General features: G+C 39.1%; 1 protein-coding gene across 1 annotated transcript; it reads right to left on the minus strand.

The window, feature by feature from the left end:
* Window positions 1-15,181: 15,181 nt before the first annotated feature.
* On the minus strand, window positions 15,182-16,571 carry LOC139725713 (uncharacterized). The gene has a single exon (XM_071636796.1). It carries the CDS (start codon window positions 16,405-16,407, stop codon window positions 15,343-15,345), a length of 1,065 nt encoding a protein of 354 aa, XP_071492897.1. The 5' UTR covers window positions 16,408-16,571; the 3' UTR covers window positions 15,182-15,342.
* Between the last annotated feature and the right edge of the window lie 957 nt (window positions 16,572-17,528).

Below are 17,528 nucleotides of genomic sequence, written 5' to 3' on the forward strand. Positions count from 1 at the left end.
CATGTGTTGATCGCACACAGTCATATGGGGAGTCAGTTTGTTCTTTTGCCGTAATGGCCGAATCTCAAGAGACCTCTCCTTAAAACATGGTTTGCATCGAGGTTAAAAAGGCGAGCTGCCTCAATAGTAAGACAAACAAATTGAGAAGACTATTCAGCAGACATTGCACTCAGTATAAAATAGTAAATCTCTGTATTGTGTGCACAAACCTGTGGATATACATACTATAATAATGTTACACCGAATAAAGATAATGCACAAGAGCATTATTGAATATGAAAATATATACGTAAATGGGCATAAAATTGTATGTACACTTTGTTCGTATAATGTACTAAGTGCCAATGTGCTGGCCTACGTAGCATTATACATCGCGCGAGCACACACAAACCCACACCCACACCCACACACACACACACACATACACACATACACACACACACACACAGCTATTGGAAGGATGAAGGCTCCCGTTGGTAACATGATGCGGTAATTCAAGAGTATCTTTTACTTGCACATTATGTATCACGTTTAGCTGTATACTGTACTAGTATTTTGGTATAACACGTGCACCATCACATACTGCCACTGCACCAACCCATCCCAGTCTATATATCTGTGTTGCAGCTGCTATATGAATTACTTCATCAAGACTCAAGACTCAAGAAACTCACACGCGCACACACACCCACACACACTTTTGCTGATGATTTGATGAGGTTCTATATTTGAATTTTATTCAACACACACACACACCACACACAAACATGCACACACAATCAGCAGCCCACGCGCACAACGCAATTATCTTCCTATCTTGAGGGACCTGCTCCTATTCAAAACTTAATTTGAGGGCCTGCAGTGCCCCTGGATGCCATCAGCGACAGCGTAATGAACTAAATCTATATTAGGTTTAACGACCTGATGTAATGAAAAAACCTTCACACACACACACACACACACAAACACATATATATATATATATATATATATATATATATATATATATGGATATATATATATATATAGATATATAGATATAGATTTACTCAGGCCTTTCAACTTGCTTCTTACTGAGGTTTTCCAGCGCATCGTCACATTTTTTTAATGTGTACCCACAACGCACACTAACCGTGCACATTCAAGCAAAATATTAAAACGCACATTCCTCATACAAGCACACACACCCACACGCATATACATAAATAAATCTTGTGTGTATGTATGTGGATTATATATTTATAGATGTACATATATATTCACTATTTTCCCTCATGCTGCAAACTGATAGACAAAAACGCGTCTATGTGTAGTTGTATGCACATCCACATTAAAACTAATAAATGTGCATATCAAAGAAGAGAAGATACATATCAAATGCACTCAACGTATTGCCTCAGTTTCCAATACATTCAACATGACTAACACGCCATTTTTTCATCCTTTGAGGGCAAATACCCTACCCACCTTTAATGGACGCCAAGCAGGGAGTGTTTGAATGTGCAGCCTATATTTGGTATTCCAGTCAGATCTTATCGCTGACGATCTACACTCAACGGGGAGAGAAAAGTTCCAAGAATTTTTACATTCAGTCCGTCTCGCCAGATGTGGCTCATGTCGACGTTGAATTTTGAGCAGAATGAGTTGAAACACCCACCTAATCTGTTTGATGGGTTCTGAAGTATCCGATGAATCAGATAAAAAGGTAGAAAAACCGGCCTGCATTATTGTCATCATGATTGCTTCCAACTCTTGATGACTTAGTAAGTTGCAATACAGTATGCCCCCCCACACACACACAACAACAACAACAACAACAAAAACTCCAACATACAATATATTGGATTGGCGCATTGATTACTTTTGGTAATGGAAAGTGAGTGCTATTTCAGGGTCTAAAAATATAACATCGTACCTACATCTTGCAGAAAATCCCATTCAGTTTGGTTAAGTTGTGAAAGAAAAATGTGATTGTTGTATTAAAAGCATGTCATGGGTTCTGTTTCTTCCAAGTATAGCACTCGGACGCTCTTGGAACTGTGAACACAATGAACAAAACTTGGAGGGAGGAAGGAATTCCTGACACTACAAAGATCCTCATTTCTCTTTCACCACTGAAACAAATTGGATAGGGTTTTCTTTGAGGTGTTGGTAATAAGTTATGGTTTCATGCTCTGACATTGTTTTTGGATTGATTTACTATAAGGTTATTGTTCCGGAGGGTCCCATTGTATTTTTTTCGGGGGGGGGGGGGGGGAGTCATACGGTACCATCAATTTAATCAAAAGTCCTTTCTCTCTCTCTCTCTCTCTCTCTTTCCCTCCTCTCTTTCCTTACACATTTTTTATTTTTTTATTTGTTTTAACACTATGACATGTTCTTTTTTTTCTATCGATGAATTACTGAGTTTTGTTAATACATAGTACATGAAATATACAACATTCTATAAACTGAAGTTTATTTGGAATCTTCATTCACGGTTTACTGCTATTTGTTTTCAAATCCTATTGTTGTTTTTTTCTTTTCAAGTGTTACGTTTATCTATGATTTTCTTGATGGGCAACCTGTCATGAGTTATAAATCAAACGTTGTATTCATGTCAGTTGGTATACCCTGTAGAAGAAATACATAAGATACTAAGTAATCAAGCCACTAGTACATCGTTACTTTACTTCATAGTATAGTAAACATGTTGTGTTTATGTGCAAATATGTGTTTAAATATCGTCTGTTGAGAATGAGAAGGGCGTTAAGTGGTCTTGAACACTATGGGTTTTGAGGCAACTTAACGCCCTTATCATTCTCAACCGACGATATGTGTATCACTAAAATCTTTGAATCTGAAATTTTGGTGGTCTGAAGAAGATACGTACTGAGCCGAAATAAAAGCTAAAATTGCAATCCATTTTGACTCTTAATTACCCGATCGGGGCACAGCTGATATCGTGCTCTGTAGATAATTATTATCATATATTAGTATTGACATCATTATATGTATGTATGTATGTATATATATATATATATATATATATATATATATATATATATATATATTATATATATATATATATATATATATATATATATATATATATATATATGAATATGTGGCTGTCTTTGTTTTACAAGATTTATGCGGAGAGTAATATCGTGATTTGGTAACAACAACGTGATACAGTTTTGTTTGCTTGACTTGTACTGCTTTTTTCTCCTGCAATTATCTTGCCCTCTTCAAAGGCCTCGAAGTTTATGAGAATAGTAAAACAAACACGAACAAGGGAAAATGCTAATTGATCTGATAATAAAAACAAGAAAAAAAAAAACCGGAACAGATAAAAACCATGAATACTGAGCAAATGTTTTTAATGGTGTATGAAAAGAGAAACTACAATGTGTTGCTAATGAATATGATTATCTAGGCTGACCTTTTTTTCTTTACAGTAGCTCGAATAGAATTGCAAACATTAATCCTCTTTTGGAGTGGTAAGACCTCCTTTTGAATCCAGGCCATTGCCACATTTAATTTGTTTGCCATGCCAGAAGTCACGTTTTCAGGAAACACCTTCTTCGTTTTCTCCATATTCTTGTCATTGACACAGATGAGTTTCACCGCCCGTCTGAGGGGCTATTACGAAACTACGAAACATCCCTGGTAGTCATCTGGTCAACCGTGATTCCGACATCCAAGATCTTTTAAAGGGATAGTATACTATTGGTTGAGGTGAGGATTCAGCTTTTACCTTTTTGCGAGATACTAAGAAACCACTTTATGAAAATGTAAAACAACAACAACATGCAGTTCTAAGAGAAATTCAAAGTTAATAGGATTAAAATCAGTTTTGAGATGGCTGAGATGTCAAAAAGTAAAGTAAAAAGTTTCCATAAAAGTAGTTCCCACCTTTGATTAGGATCACTTTGTTTTGAATAATTCAGCCATTTCATACAAATTTCCATCAAATAAACTTGGAATCATTACGCTCCTTCTTGTCTCATGAGAGGTTTGTCATTATCTCCACAAAAAAAAATCGTCATAAAAAATGATGGGAACCTGAAGCCGCATCTTAACCTCAAACTCAAACTATATCATCCCTTTAAGTTACGTCGTTGTATAACTCTGCATGTCGCAATTTATGTAACTTTTGTGTGCCCCTCCCCACGGGAATTGGGTTTAGGGCTAATGACGTAAACTATTGGTCAGTATGAAGTGGTTCGTTCACCGGCTTCTGATACTTTACACCGATACTTCAGAAATTCCACGAGAGGTTGTACATACATTTGTCAACTTGAGTCGTATTCCCATAATCATGGCTATTGTTGAAAAAGTAGTTGTTGTCGGATTTTTTTTTCTCGATATATTAGATTTGGGGAATGATATATCGTGATAACTGCACTCTAAAGAAAAACTCCCCCAGGTCGAATTGACTCAAGACGTATTATTCCTTTGACATTTTTCTATCTTCCAAACATGATCACCTTTAGGCAATCTTTCATGTTTTGACGCTGTCCTTGAATGACTGAATAGGGACGTGGTATTTTGTTTATTTCACAGTCAAAGCTTGTTTGTAACATTTTCGAAGGCCTTTTCTTTTCTTCGTCGAGAGTAGATGTAAAATGATATAGATCACACGACCTTCGATGCATGTGAAGCGTACATTTTTAGGTATTATGTTGCTAAAGAGCTATGTGAAGACAATCAAATCAAGTGTTACATGACAACACTTTACTGCCCTGATTGAAATGACTTTATCCATATGAAAAAATAAAAACAGGCAATCGTGACATATAAGCCCGTTCGGAGTTCCAGTTTGCATGAACATAAAAAAGGGTAATTTTCACTTAAAGGCGTATTGGTTTCAAATTCACTCAGATGAGAATCTGTGATGTAATGATTATTCATGTAATCCTTTTAAATACTACTTCTTGCCAGCATATCCATCTGACAACAATGGCATTCGGTAATATCAACAGAAAGAGATTGTCAATACATATAATACAAAAAAAAAAATTATTGAATGTTTTCCTAAGTGTATAGTTGACTTATCATTCTGGACATCTGGTCTACGCAAGTTTGTTCTTTGTCTGAGCAGGATTGATGAATTACATAACTTTTCACCTAAAGCTTACGCATCATGTCGCTCTAATCACGGTTGAAGTGTCCCTAACTGACTAAAAACCAGAAGTACGTAGGAATGTGCCAAATAGCTAAGTCCGAACTGGTTAATCGAGGCGCATGAACATAAACAAACAAACACACACAAACACAATATGTTTGTGGTAATTATGTATACACACATTTTTTCCTTAATATCGTCTTTATTTGCAGGCTTGCTTGTTTGGTTTTGCAACCATTCAATATTATCAGCTTTTGGGCGTGAATAATTGACTCTGAGAGGGGAAAGAACGCAGATAAACGTCATGTTTAACTCGGTAACGTAGGTTCATATCTTCCGTAGATATTCCACATTACACATTGATACAGTAGATATACAGACAAACTTACACAAGGGCGGCGGTATGTGTTTCTAAGGAGGGGTGGCTGCAGGTGGCTGCGGGGGGGGGGGGAGGGGGAGATCAGGTGCAATGGAGAGTCGCCCACCCCCCCCCCCCCCCCTTAGACGGGAAGAATAAACTGATGGAACCTTTGAAAATGTATGGGTGTTGTGATTTTTATCGATTTCTTGTTGTCGGTTTTTTTTCATCCTCACTCCCCTGTTCCGAAACTCCTGATAAATACAGACAGACAGACATACATACATACATACATATATGCATATTTATAGATAGGCGCACGTTTTCACACACACGGTATTATGTCATTCGTTTTCTCCTCTTTCTCTCCCGATGCTCAATACACCTAATGGATAGCCACCCTGGCTGGTCCCTACAGTCACCTGTGGGGGCCAACCACCAGTGGGTGGGCATCGTTCATTTCGTTGTTGGGGGAATGAGTCAAGCACAGACAATGTACATAATTCCCCTCCACGAAACTAATGGAACAAAAATAACAGATTAACGGACACACACACACACACACACACACACACACACACACAGATTCTCCGGTGTATATATTAATTCTTGATTGTTATCGAGGTGCAGATGTGAGTCAATCTAGATCTTTCAATTAAGTTTGTCCAGGGAGGTGGAAAGAGATTTTTTTCCCCACCTCCCTGGTTTGCCTGTTCATAATTTTGAATGATGACATAACACAGGGGCCTCGGAACCGGGGGCGGAACAGGCATTGGTTTGTCTGCTTGTTCTTATTTGTCTTTTAAGTTGTCTGCTTGTTCTTATTTGTCTTTTAAGGGTGGGGGCTCCAGTCCCCCACCCTCACATACTCTTTGGGCTGCTAAAATTTGAAAATGAACAGGGGAAAAGAGAATGGCTTCATTAGGGTTACGCTTCGAGATTTTTCCATTAAAGGGGGGGGGGTGGGGAACATTAACCCTCGATCACAACCAACCACTATGACTGCCCCTAACCCACCCCTGACACACACACACACACGCACACAGACACACACGTTCCGAGGCCCATATCAACTGGTATGTCAAGAGACAATCTCGACACTGCATTTCCCGTAAAGAGTGTAAGATTGCCGACATTTACAATGTCCATTATACTTGTGGACACGCCGATTTACACTCCGGGGGAAAAATTGTTCCAGCGTTTTCGGGTTTGAACAATACGAGAGCAGGATAGCTAGGCATGTTCCGTACGTCTTTTGACTTGCTGTACGCAGCAATTGTGTGTATGACTGAACACATGCATTGATTTTCTATAGGCGCATATAGAAATCCTGTTCACGTTGTTTCTGCATTTTACCGGACCGCTCTCGCTCTCTACATCGCCGACGTAGCTCGTAGCGTGTAACAACAGCAGGACAGCATGACCCTTAGGGCATGTTGACGACTGCTCAGGCTCACTATAGAACACAAAATCTCCACAGCTGCTTCACTATCCGGTGCATCGGTAATGCAACGCATACATCACGATCAGAAACAACTATAATCATATTCGTTATGATTCATATTAGGTACATGTATGTATTTGCCGGGCTCAACACTAAGTTTTTCGTCTGAAAAAAAAAATGAAGAAAAATCAATACATCTGAATACAAATGTCGTGGCCAGAAAAAAAGAAATAAAGACAACAATTCATTTTGAATCTTATGTACACGATACGGCCATACCAAAAGCTACCTCTTTTTTGTTTTGATTTGGTGGCTTCACGTTTACATTTAGGTGCCACCTCTAATGTCCAGCCTTGTATTATTATATACACATATAGCATATATACATATATGTACATATCTATTATATAGTATACATATATATAGTATGAAAATATGTATATGTATATATATATATATATATATATATATATATATATATATATATATATATATATAATGTGTGTGTATGTGTGCGTGATTTATTCCTTAGTTTATTCTTTCTTATAATCGGTCTTGCCTGATGATTTGCCAATTACGCAACAACAAAAAAAGCAAAATTAGATAACCCTGATGGGAAAAAAAATGTTTGCGTAAGCTCTCAAGAGCTAAACCCGTCATGAAGGCTACACACACACACACACACACACACACACACACACACACACACACACACACATACACACACATACACAATTACACAATTACACAATAATTTGTATACGGTGGGGGCCATCGAAGTCTAAGTACATCCTCTTGAGAAGAGGGGTACGCCGGAAGCAACCTGACACCCAGCAAGGAGTGTCTGTCGATCAGTTCTTAATGAGTGTCCATTAAATGTGCACTAAATTTTACAGTGGTTAGATGTTTTTATCTCCTGCAGTAGTTAATGGAACTATTTTTCCTCCGACACAAGTCCTCTCGTAAAACAAGTCGTGGCGCAATACATAGGCAAATCTCATATGTCATTGTTTATGATAATCGGAACGTCAGGTAGATCTTTTTGCGTCAGAGCGCAACACGGGTGCAAGTGGTACTCGTGATTTGAAAATGTCAATCGTATTAAGTACCTCAAAGCGTAAAGCAAATTTTGAAGCTGCCTTAGTCTTCGTTTACATGTTTCTGTCTGTCTGTATTCCGGCAACGCTTTTGTTAGGCCTCGTTATATTTACCTTCCTATGTTTGATTGTATTCCTCTTCTGTTTTCACTGAATATTCTACTTTGCCATTACCCTCCTCATAACGTTAGAGCATCTTACTGTGTTGGGGTTGTATAACACTTTGAACGATGGACTTTAAACAATAAGCGATTGATATTTCGAACGTAATCATCTTTAAACCCTAGAAGGTAGAAATAATTTCCTCTCCATTCAGATCATTTTCATTTTATTTCAAGACGCTGATAAAAAGGAACTTGCTCAGCCAGTGGCTGTTATTCTGCAAGTCTGTGTATGTAATGTAACAAAAAAATGGCACCATAGATTCGGTGTATAAAAATGATTTTTAAAAAAGAAATCACTCATAGAGAAAAAAGCATTCATACAGAACATGAAGACAATACAGACATTGACAAGAGATTGACATATCATATAACACAACAATGGTACTTGGGAATAAATTCTGGTTTACGAAAAAAAAAAAAAACAAGAATCATCTAAAGTCTAATCACTCTATACTACTATAGCTGAAATGTTTTAAAGCGTACGTTGTCCTGCCCTCTTTGTTTGAACAAAAACCAGATTTTCTTTTCTTCTTCTTTTTTCTTTGCAAATCCAATGTCAGGTCTGGAACAGAAGCTTTCTTCTGGCGCTCTGATAAATGATCAAACCACGCCGGGCGTATAGATTACTTGTATCGCTGCGTCTCTGTTCCATTCACATCGCTGAAGAATATTTTAGTCAAATTGTGACTAGTCGTGTGACTAATTGTGAATAGTCATGCAAGTATGGGTAAATTTATTTTCAAACAGGCATCAATGCTTTCTTACCTTGAACAATGTCGACTATGGCGGTAACATATTGTGTAAAATAAATGGAAATAAATGTACATTGTACGCACAGAGTGAACTTATCTTCAAGAAATTAATATTTTTGTTTTGTGAACCCCATATTATCATTGTTTCAATGTCTCTCTTCTCCTCCTAGCACTTTTAGAAATAAGTTTACACTGCATAACCTATAATGCCTTTGTGAAGCTTGTAGGTATATTATGTTCATTGAGCATGTGTACACAGAACAAATATACAGACGTAAACACAGATAAAAAACGTATATGTATACATACACTTGTTTCATTACAACTGCCTTCTTGTTTAAGTTTTTACATCCCGTATCACAAGTACTCTATTGCCATTTTTCCCTACTTAGCAGTGCACTTCGGAGGGGGGGGGGGGGATAAGTACCTCGATCCTGCAGTTTTTTTTTTTCTAATGTATATATCCTTAAGACCATGAATAAGATTATCGTAATGACAAGCCTTACTAGCCGAGATATCTGCTAAGAATCAATTAACCTCGTTGAACGACACGAATGAGCTGAATAGAATTGAATTAATCAGGGATACATCATGTCGTTTTCGCAGCATGATATCTTGAGTAAATACCATGTAGGCTACTTCAGCAGTTCATTATCGCGTATTTGGAGCATGAACGGGTGAGAACATAGCATTATAAACACTTGAATGCATTGTATTAATTAAAACTTATAATTATCAAAGACACGCATAATCTTTAATTTTGAGGATTATTCATAATACTTGTCTAGTTCTGATAAATAAGATATTGTAATATATACAGACAGTCAATATTCTACAATATCTTCGCGATTAAGCCCTTGTAATATCATCACTGTTCATTATTAGATTGTGTGGGCATTAAAATGAGACCAATTTGTTCTGAAATAAAGTGGAAGATAAAGAAAGAAAGAAGAAGAGCAAACGCATGTCTTTATGAAAGAGAGTTTACTGAATGCCGTCGCCTTATCCCTCATAACAATATTGTGAATATTCCATTTCAATGGCAGATAAATGCTTTTGTACTCACATTTTCTAGTACACTTCATGTCTATGCGCGTGGGTGTATTAGGTTTGGAAGTCTATTCATTCGGCACAGTGATACAAGTGCGCTTCGGCGCTCTCCTCGATTGCAAAAAAAAAAAGAAAAGAAAAGAAAAGAAGAGAAAAATGCACCGTGAGCGTGTTGAACAAGTCACGTTCCCCGCGAATCAAACGCTCACATGGAGACAATGAATAGCAACGTGTATTCTAGAATCGCACAATGCCGTGGAGATTTATATTATATCGTCTGCCACTGAGCGCTTTCCTTGATCCTTCATAAAATGGTGCCCTACTCTCATTTTTTGACAGACGATTTAAAGAGGAATGATGGGCTGTTTTAAGTCATACTAAACTCTCTCACTGTAACATGTAAAGCAAAGTTTCAAAACTGATATTGCACTCCGTTCAAGAGTAATTTCTTATCAAGTCCAAGGTAACTTTAACAAACAAAACTAAACCGCACAGTGAAAATATCATAGAAATCTGACTAAAAAAAAGATCAAATGTATCAATTCTTGCATTTTACATGTCATCACGGAATGGTAATATAGCTCTTTTGAAAGCACCAACCTAGCTTAGGTGATAATGTCGTCATTTTATAGCTGCCACATTGGTTTTTTCCCGAAAAATCATGAAAATCAATGGTTTAATCCATAATTCATCAACTACAGGGCTTTCTACCTTAAAGACATCGTTAATATGTTAAAACATCTATACAGTAATATGATGTGAAGGATATGAATCTCTTTTCTTTGCTTTTTTGATAAAAAAGGACTTCAAATATAGTTGGAAATTGTGTAGGTGGATGGGAAACTTATGAGGCCACGGCACCACCAACTCATCTGAATTTACACGTGTGGTTACTACTGATATCACTTGTGAAAACATGTGAATCCCATAACTTACCTATCTAAACTCCAAGTCTGATGATTATTTACCTTTCTTCTTGTTTGTTCTTTCTTGTTTCTTGTGTGGAATCGCATTGCAAATACAAAAAAAAAAAATGTGTTGCGTTTTACCCACTAGTAAGATGCGGTTCATGTTAATAAAGATTCATTCTAACAAATCCCCAAGAGGAATCGAGTCACATGATCCATTCAAAATAATCTTTTGATAGTGTTTATGGATTACTTTCATTCCTCGAAGATACCACAACCCTCAAATCTACTGTGGTGTTTTGGTTTTGTTTCGGGGCTTTCTGATTGCCCCCCCCCCCCCTCTCGTCTTATTTTTGTAACTTTCTTTTTACCGCGTGGGTTAGATATGAATGTTACTTGATTTATGTATTTGGAAGAGCTCTCGAGATCCCCCGAGAATATTCCTCTGCAAAGATAAGAGATATTCCCAGGTCAACATGGCTGTATTCAGACCGTTTCTCTCTGAAGTCCAGCCACGTGGGTTGCGCCAGGGCTGGGGTACGCCTACACACTGGCAGTTTACACAGCGCTCTCCATTAAGGCTCTTTGTCAGACGGCTCAAAGGAGGTAGAACAGTTGATTGATTGAAGAAAGCATCTAACGCCCAATCTTGACGATTATCTGTCGTTACAGGAGTCAACAAATGTGTTTGTAGGGGGATGGGGTGGGATGGAACAAAGTAGACACGACGTAACATGACTTACCATTACACTCCCACAGGTGACCAACCTCCTACGCAGCTTATGAGCCTTAGCAAGTATATGCCTTCGTATATTCTGACCACTACTATAGTGCGGTGAAATGGTATAGAACCATCGTATTGTGTGTTGCTTTCAAATGTTAGAGTCAGTATGCAAAACACGGTATCCATCCTCTTTCGCCAACCAGTTCCAATGCATCATTCTTCCACCTTGCAGCAAATCAATTTGTTTACTTTATTCATACCATGATGCCAATTACTTTTAACCTCTTTTTGTGAAGTCGGGACAGAGGTTCCTAGAGCAAATAAAATACATTCAAGAAAAAAAGTAAGAACCATTACCCTCTTCATCATTGTCACTGCAGTACGACTACATAGCCTTGAAGTGTATTAAAACAATCTATGCAAATTTTAGCACGGCATGAACATAGAAGCAATATTGTACATGGCTGGAAACAAGCATCATGATCTTTAGTTTGCACATCAAAGGAATGGTATAGTTTTGTTTGAGATGGGGCTTCAGGTTTCCAGCTCTTTTTTATATAATGAGACAACTCTCATGAAATATGAAAGAGCACACAATATCTAAGAAGAATTCTATGTTTATTTGATAAAAATTGGTTTTGAAATGGCTGAGACATCCAAAAACAAAGATGTTGTAATAATAGGTGGGACCCCCTTCTTATGAGGACCTCTTTATTTTACTTTTTTGTGGATATCTTGGCCATTTTAACACCAATTTTCACCAAATTATCTTTGAATCCCCATTTCAACCAAAACTATGTCATCCCGTTTAATCAAACCTACTCTAAGATACATTTCGTGGACTTACTCTCTCTCTCTCTCTCTCTCTCTCTCTCCCACCTTCTCATTCTCCCTCTCCTCCTCCTCCCCCTTCTTCCTTTCTTAATTCTCTATACTATCTTTCCATCAATCAATCACGTTAACTCCATCTCTCTTCCACAATCTACCCTTAATGGAAAACATTAAGGCACAGAAAATTGAACTTCTCCGACAGCGCCAGAGCTGCTCCGCTGATTGATGACTTCGAACATGATCCGTTGATGGCAATCTTTAATACAGCGTATTTTTAGGTGGTTGTTTGTTACTGCACATTAGACATTGTTAATATATCTCCTTCAAAATACGAGGATGATAGTTATGAAATAAACAAGTCTTCTCGAACAGTCCTGGCTACAGGAGTGTAGCATTTTTTCTGTCCTTTTTATCCTTGTTCCTGTCCTTGTCATACGCATGACTCAGAAGTGCTTTACTCGTAAGTCCTAATGCATAAAATATGACGGCTGTATGATAATTTGACAGTGTAATATGTATATTGCACAACAGACAAACGCATCCACTAAAAGCGTGTGGTTCGCAGCAAGCATCAACATAATAGGCAAGAATACACGCACACAAGCACACGTACACACACATACACGCACACACACACACACACACACACACACACACACACACACGCACACACACACACACGAACACACACACACACACACACACACACGCACACATTCTGTGACATAAACACACACGCTGACGCGCAAACAACATCACTCTCATCTTACGAAAATTATTTCGCCCGGAGTTAATGTCAACAAAATAAATATAGCTTGACATGACCGCATTATCTGACACGGTGTTATGACCTATAGCTATATCTGTCTGGTCTTCTGTTTCTTTCTAATGTATATCTCTCCCTATCTCTCTTTTTCTCTCTATCTATCTTTCAGGGTGTGTGTGTGTGTGTGTGCGTGCGTGTGTGTGCATGAATACTTGTATGCTTCTCGGAGATAATCTTTCAGCAATTGAACACTCGTGTTCAATGAATTTTTTTTTTGATGACGAGTATAACGTGACTCGAAACTTCGTTGCAATTACGTCCAAGCACAGGATGTTTTCCAAAAATTCGTAACTGAGAATAAGAGGATAAGAAGCAAGGAAAAATATGAGTGGAAAAAAAAGATTAACAGAGATGTCAGAGATTGAGACAGATTAGGAGAAGAATGGAAAGAACAGGGCTTATGATTACAAGGAACATCGGCCTTGCGAAGAATTAGTGTGTATATCTTTGACTATAAACACACTTTAGTGGTCGATCGTACTAGTTGCTTATTATGATTGCATTATCTAAAGCTATCTACTCACTGGCCTCCTTAACTCCATGTATGTTTCGTCTCTTTCTAAATCTACCTCTGTTATCTCCTCTACTTCTGAGTTTGACAACAATTGAACATACACCGTGTACACAGAGTTCGTGTTGTTGATAAAAGAGACATAAATGTATGTGTGTTTTCAGTCGCTCACAGGCAAAGACACACATATACGCACACACACACACACACACACACACACATACACGAACACATTCACAGAGACAGACAGACAGACAGACAGACAGACAGACAGACAGACAGACAGACACTCACTCACAAGTACGTTGTTTCTTGCACGCTCCCAGATTCTCTCAACAACATTCTTGCATGTTTTCTGTTATATATTTGTGAGTCTGGTGCTGTTTGTCCTTCCTTGGCATACTGCGTCAGTGATATGAGTTGTAGAATTATAAGGTGAACACACACACACACACACACACACACACACACACACACACACACACACACACACACGCACATGCAGGCATACACGCTTGTACGTCTTTCTTTTTTTCCCCACTCGGATAAGACATGGTATGAATCGAGATATCGTAGTTGCCATCGTTACCAGATTCACTCAACAGTGCAGCAGTGCACAAACAAACAAACAAGCACAAACAAACACAAACAAACAAACAAGCATTAAACAAAAGTGTTAAACAAAAATTACACAACAAATTCAGCAATTTAAACTCTCATACCCACTCACTTAAGGCACAATAAAGGTTCAGATATCCACATGTTTTTCATTTATGTCTGTCACGGACAGTGTTTTTAATAAACATATATTCATACATCCGTATGTTTGGGAAATTTCTTCCCAGCTCACGTGTTTTGACATGTCCCAAGTAGAAACTCGTAGGCATATCAGTGATAGTCAATATCAACAGCGCACAGCAATTTATGAAGAAAAAAAAAGTTTGTATGAAGATGAACAAACATCTTAACATGCATTTTCATATAAATTTTGCTAATTGAAGTTTCAAATTACTTTAAAAAATAAAGAAAAAATACTGATTATGCAATTAGGTATATGTCCTGTCCAGCAAGGTATTTTATCTCTTTCTATGCAGATCAAAGTATCCAAATATATATCGTCTTTTAGTTCAGAGTAGCATAACATTCCTCAGAAAAAAAAGAAAAGAAATATCGATGATGCACAGCAACCGACAAAAAGAACAGAAATAGCAGAGGAATTCATTGACTGAATGTTGTTTTGTCAAGAATGGAAGCTAAAGTTTTTTTAGGAATATAAATATTTTTGAAGCTTGCAAAAAGAAATCATTTCGTGAAATGGACGATTAATTCGAACAATCGATACACATTAATGGAATCAAAAAATAGAAATACAATGGGCGGAAACGGGTCAAGTGAGTGTCGTAGAAACATTGATATACAGAGTAGCAAGCAAGTCCAAATTGTTGCACGGCAAACACATCAATCAGAGTTTACTGTCCAGTACTTTGATGTTGGTGTCCATTGGTTAAGTTCGTACTGAGGAATGGTGCAGTTGATGAATTACGATCAAGGTGCGGCTAATGTCCTTTCACACCGTCACCCCGCTGTCACTTTCCGTGGGGCTGACCGACCCGTCACGCCTGAAAGGAAACCGGGAGATGAAACTGCCAAGTCGCGATGAGATTTGAGCATTGTTCTGTCCAAGAATGGCTTTGAGGGACCCCGACCGCTTCCTCCCTTCGCCACAACGCGGACTTTTTCGGCCGGGACTCGTCTGGCGCTGCATTGCTAAGTGCCGCTCGATGGCCTCTCCCAGCAACTGAGCGTCGAACATGGCCTCTGATGAGATGTTTTCCGCATTCTCGTTATCAATGTTCGTGGGGATGTTTTCACTGTCGGACTCGTTGTGCTGCTCGTCCACGAGCTCATCGATCAGCTTCTCCTTCGTAATGATATGATTGCCGTTCTTGTCTTTGGGAAGCATGGGTTCCAATTCATCGCGGTTCATGTCGCACTTCGTCAGTCGGTTGGCAAGGGCCTTCGGTGAAAGATGAATGGAACGGATGGAAGCATTATTGACATTGTTCTTGTGCAGCATGAGTGGTGAAAATTTAACATTATCCCTCCTAGACTCACTCAAGTGTGCCGGGCTGTTGGGGTCGGAACCCGCGCACTGCCGCAATGGAAGCTTAGTAGCTCGGTCTCTGCTCTCCCGGATCTCAGGCAATACATTCGCCTGCTGCTTGGCACTCCACTCCTTCTTCTCAGCCAGTCGGTTGTCGAGGACTATCTCCCCTTCCTGAGGTACCTCGGGGGTCGATTCCAGCTGAATAACCATGGTGTTATTTCTCTTGCGGCCGAATCGATGTCGCTTGGACTCGGTGATGATTTGCTTGAAATCCTCGTTGCTGCAGATGATGCCCTTCGGCTTATCCCCCTCTGCCGGCACCGTTGAGCTATGCTTCATGACGCCGCGAAGTAGGTTCACATCTATCGCTGATTCGCTGTGTGAGCGCAGCATCTTCTTTTTGGGATGTGGTCCAAGCTTCTGATGTTTGCTCCGCCGCGTCTCGGCAGACGACGTTGGCGATGGTGGTTTGATGTCAACGTCTGCTACGGAAGAAGAGCGAGTCATTTTACGATCTTGATGCATACTGCAAAGCCGGTTAGTGGAGTTGATGGGGAGTTGAACAAGTCAGCACCTGTTTGATCCCAATTAGGACGGTTTAATCAGATGCTTGACCGAACCGTCTGAGATCTATAGAAGCTCCTCTCGTATTGTCACCGTGGTGTTGGGATGCAGATTGACTGCTTCGTCTGGAGAACTCGCCGAGGCGCTTCTCTACTCTCGCTGGCAGATGGAATATCTGTGCCACGACAACGGAGGCGCGACGCTTATATGCATATCACCCAGAATCCGTCCTTCCGACGTGCGTGAGGAGGCAAGCCTGTGATTGGTCGGTTGCCGGCGTGCCGTCGTGTGGCACAAGATTATTGTAATGCACGCCTGCAGAGCCGTTCTACTCAGGTTCACCCTCTGAGTGCGTGACTTCAGCACTGACGTCATGGATCAAATCTTCCTATCCTTTCTGAAGATCGTCCACGGAGTGTACGGATCTCACTGCTGTCCCGAGTGAGCGAGAGGAAAGGGAAAAGAAGCAAGGAGACAAAACGAAGACGTTATTGAGATGAGTCAAGCCGTTTTGCAGGCAGCAACTGAATATAAAAATCGCGCTTTCCAAGGACAGAGATTCACGAACTTCGGAAAACGTACGTGAAGGGTGTCTTAGATGAATGAGTCAATGCAACAAATTTCTGCGACGTTCGGAGCAATTACATATCGATTAGTATTTGTCATATCCGTTCTTTGTCAGTCAGATAATTGGTAACTATTTCTACCCCCAACAAGCGCACTTAACGAGCATACGTACATGTACATACATTATATACTATATATGCCACCACAATCATTAGCGCCTTGACTGTAAAAAGACTTGTGTCTTGTCCCAAGTCTTCATTATTAAGCTCCTGATATTAGAGTACATTCAATTAGCCCTTAGCACAGTGGCACTAATCATCCCTACGAAGATATGCGATCAAATTATTAGTATCGTTCTCTATTACACTGGGTAATAGGCATTATTGTCAGCCTCTTTTATTCACTAAACCAGTTTACTAACTGTTTGCATACTTTTATAAGAAATGCTTGACATTGCACAAACTGCACTATGCCGATTTATTTTCAGTTTAAATATCATAATTAGGAGGGACAGA

Source organism: Diadema antillarum, unplaced genomic scaffold, assembly GCF_040938485.1.
Source record: "Diadema antillarum isolate AM-2024a unplaced genomic scaffold, OU_Dant_1.0 seq00000057_RagTag, whole genome shotgun sequence".
In the NCBI taxonomy this organism is placed as follows: Eukaryota; Metazoa; Echinodermata; class Echinoidea; order Diadematoida; family Diadematidae; genus Diadema; species Diadema antillarum.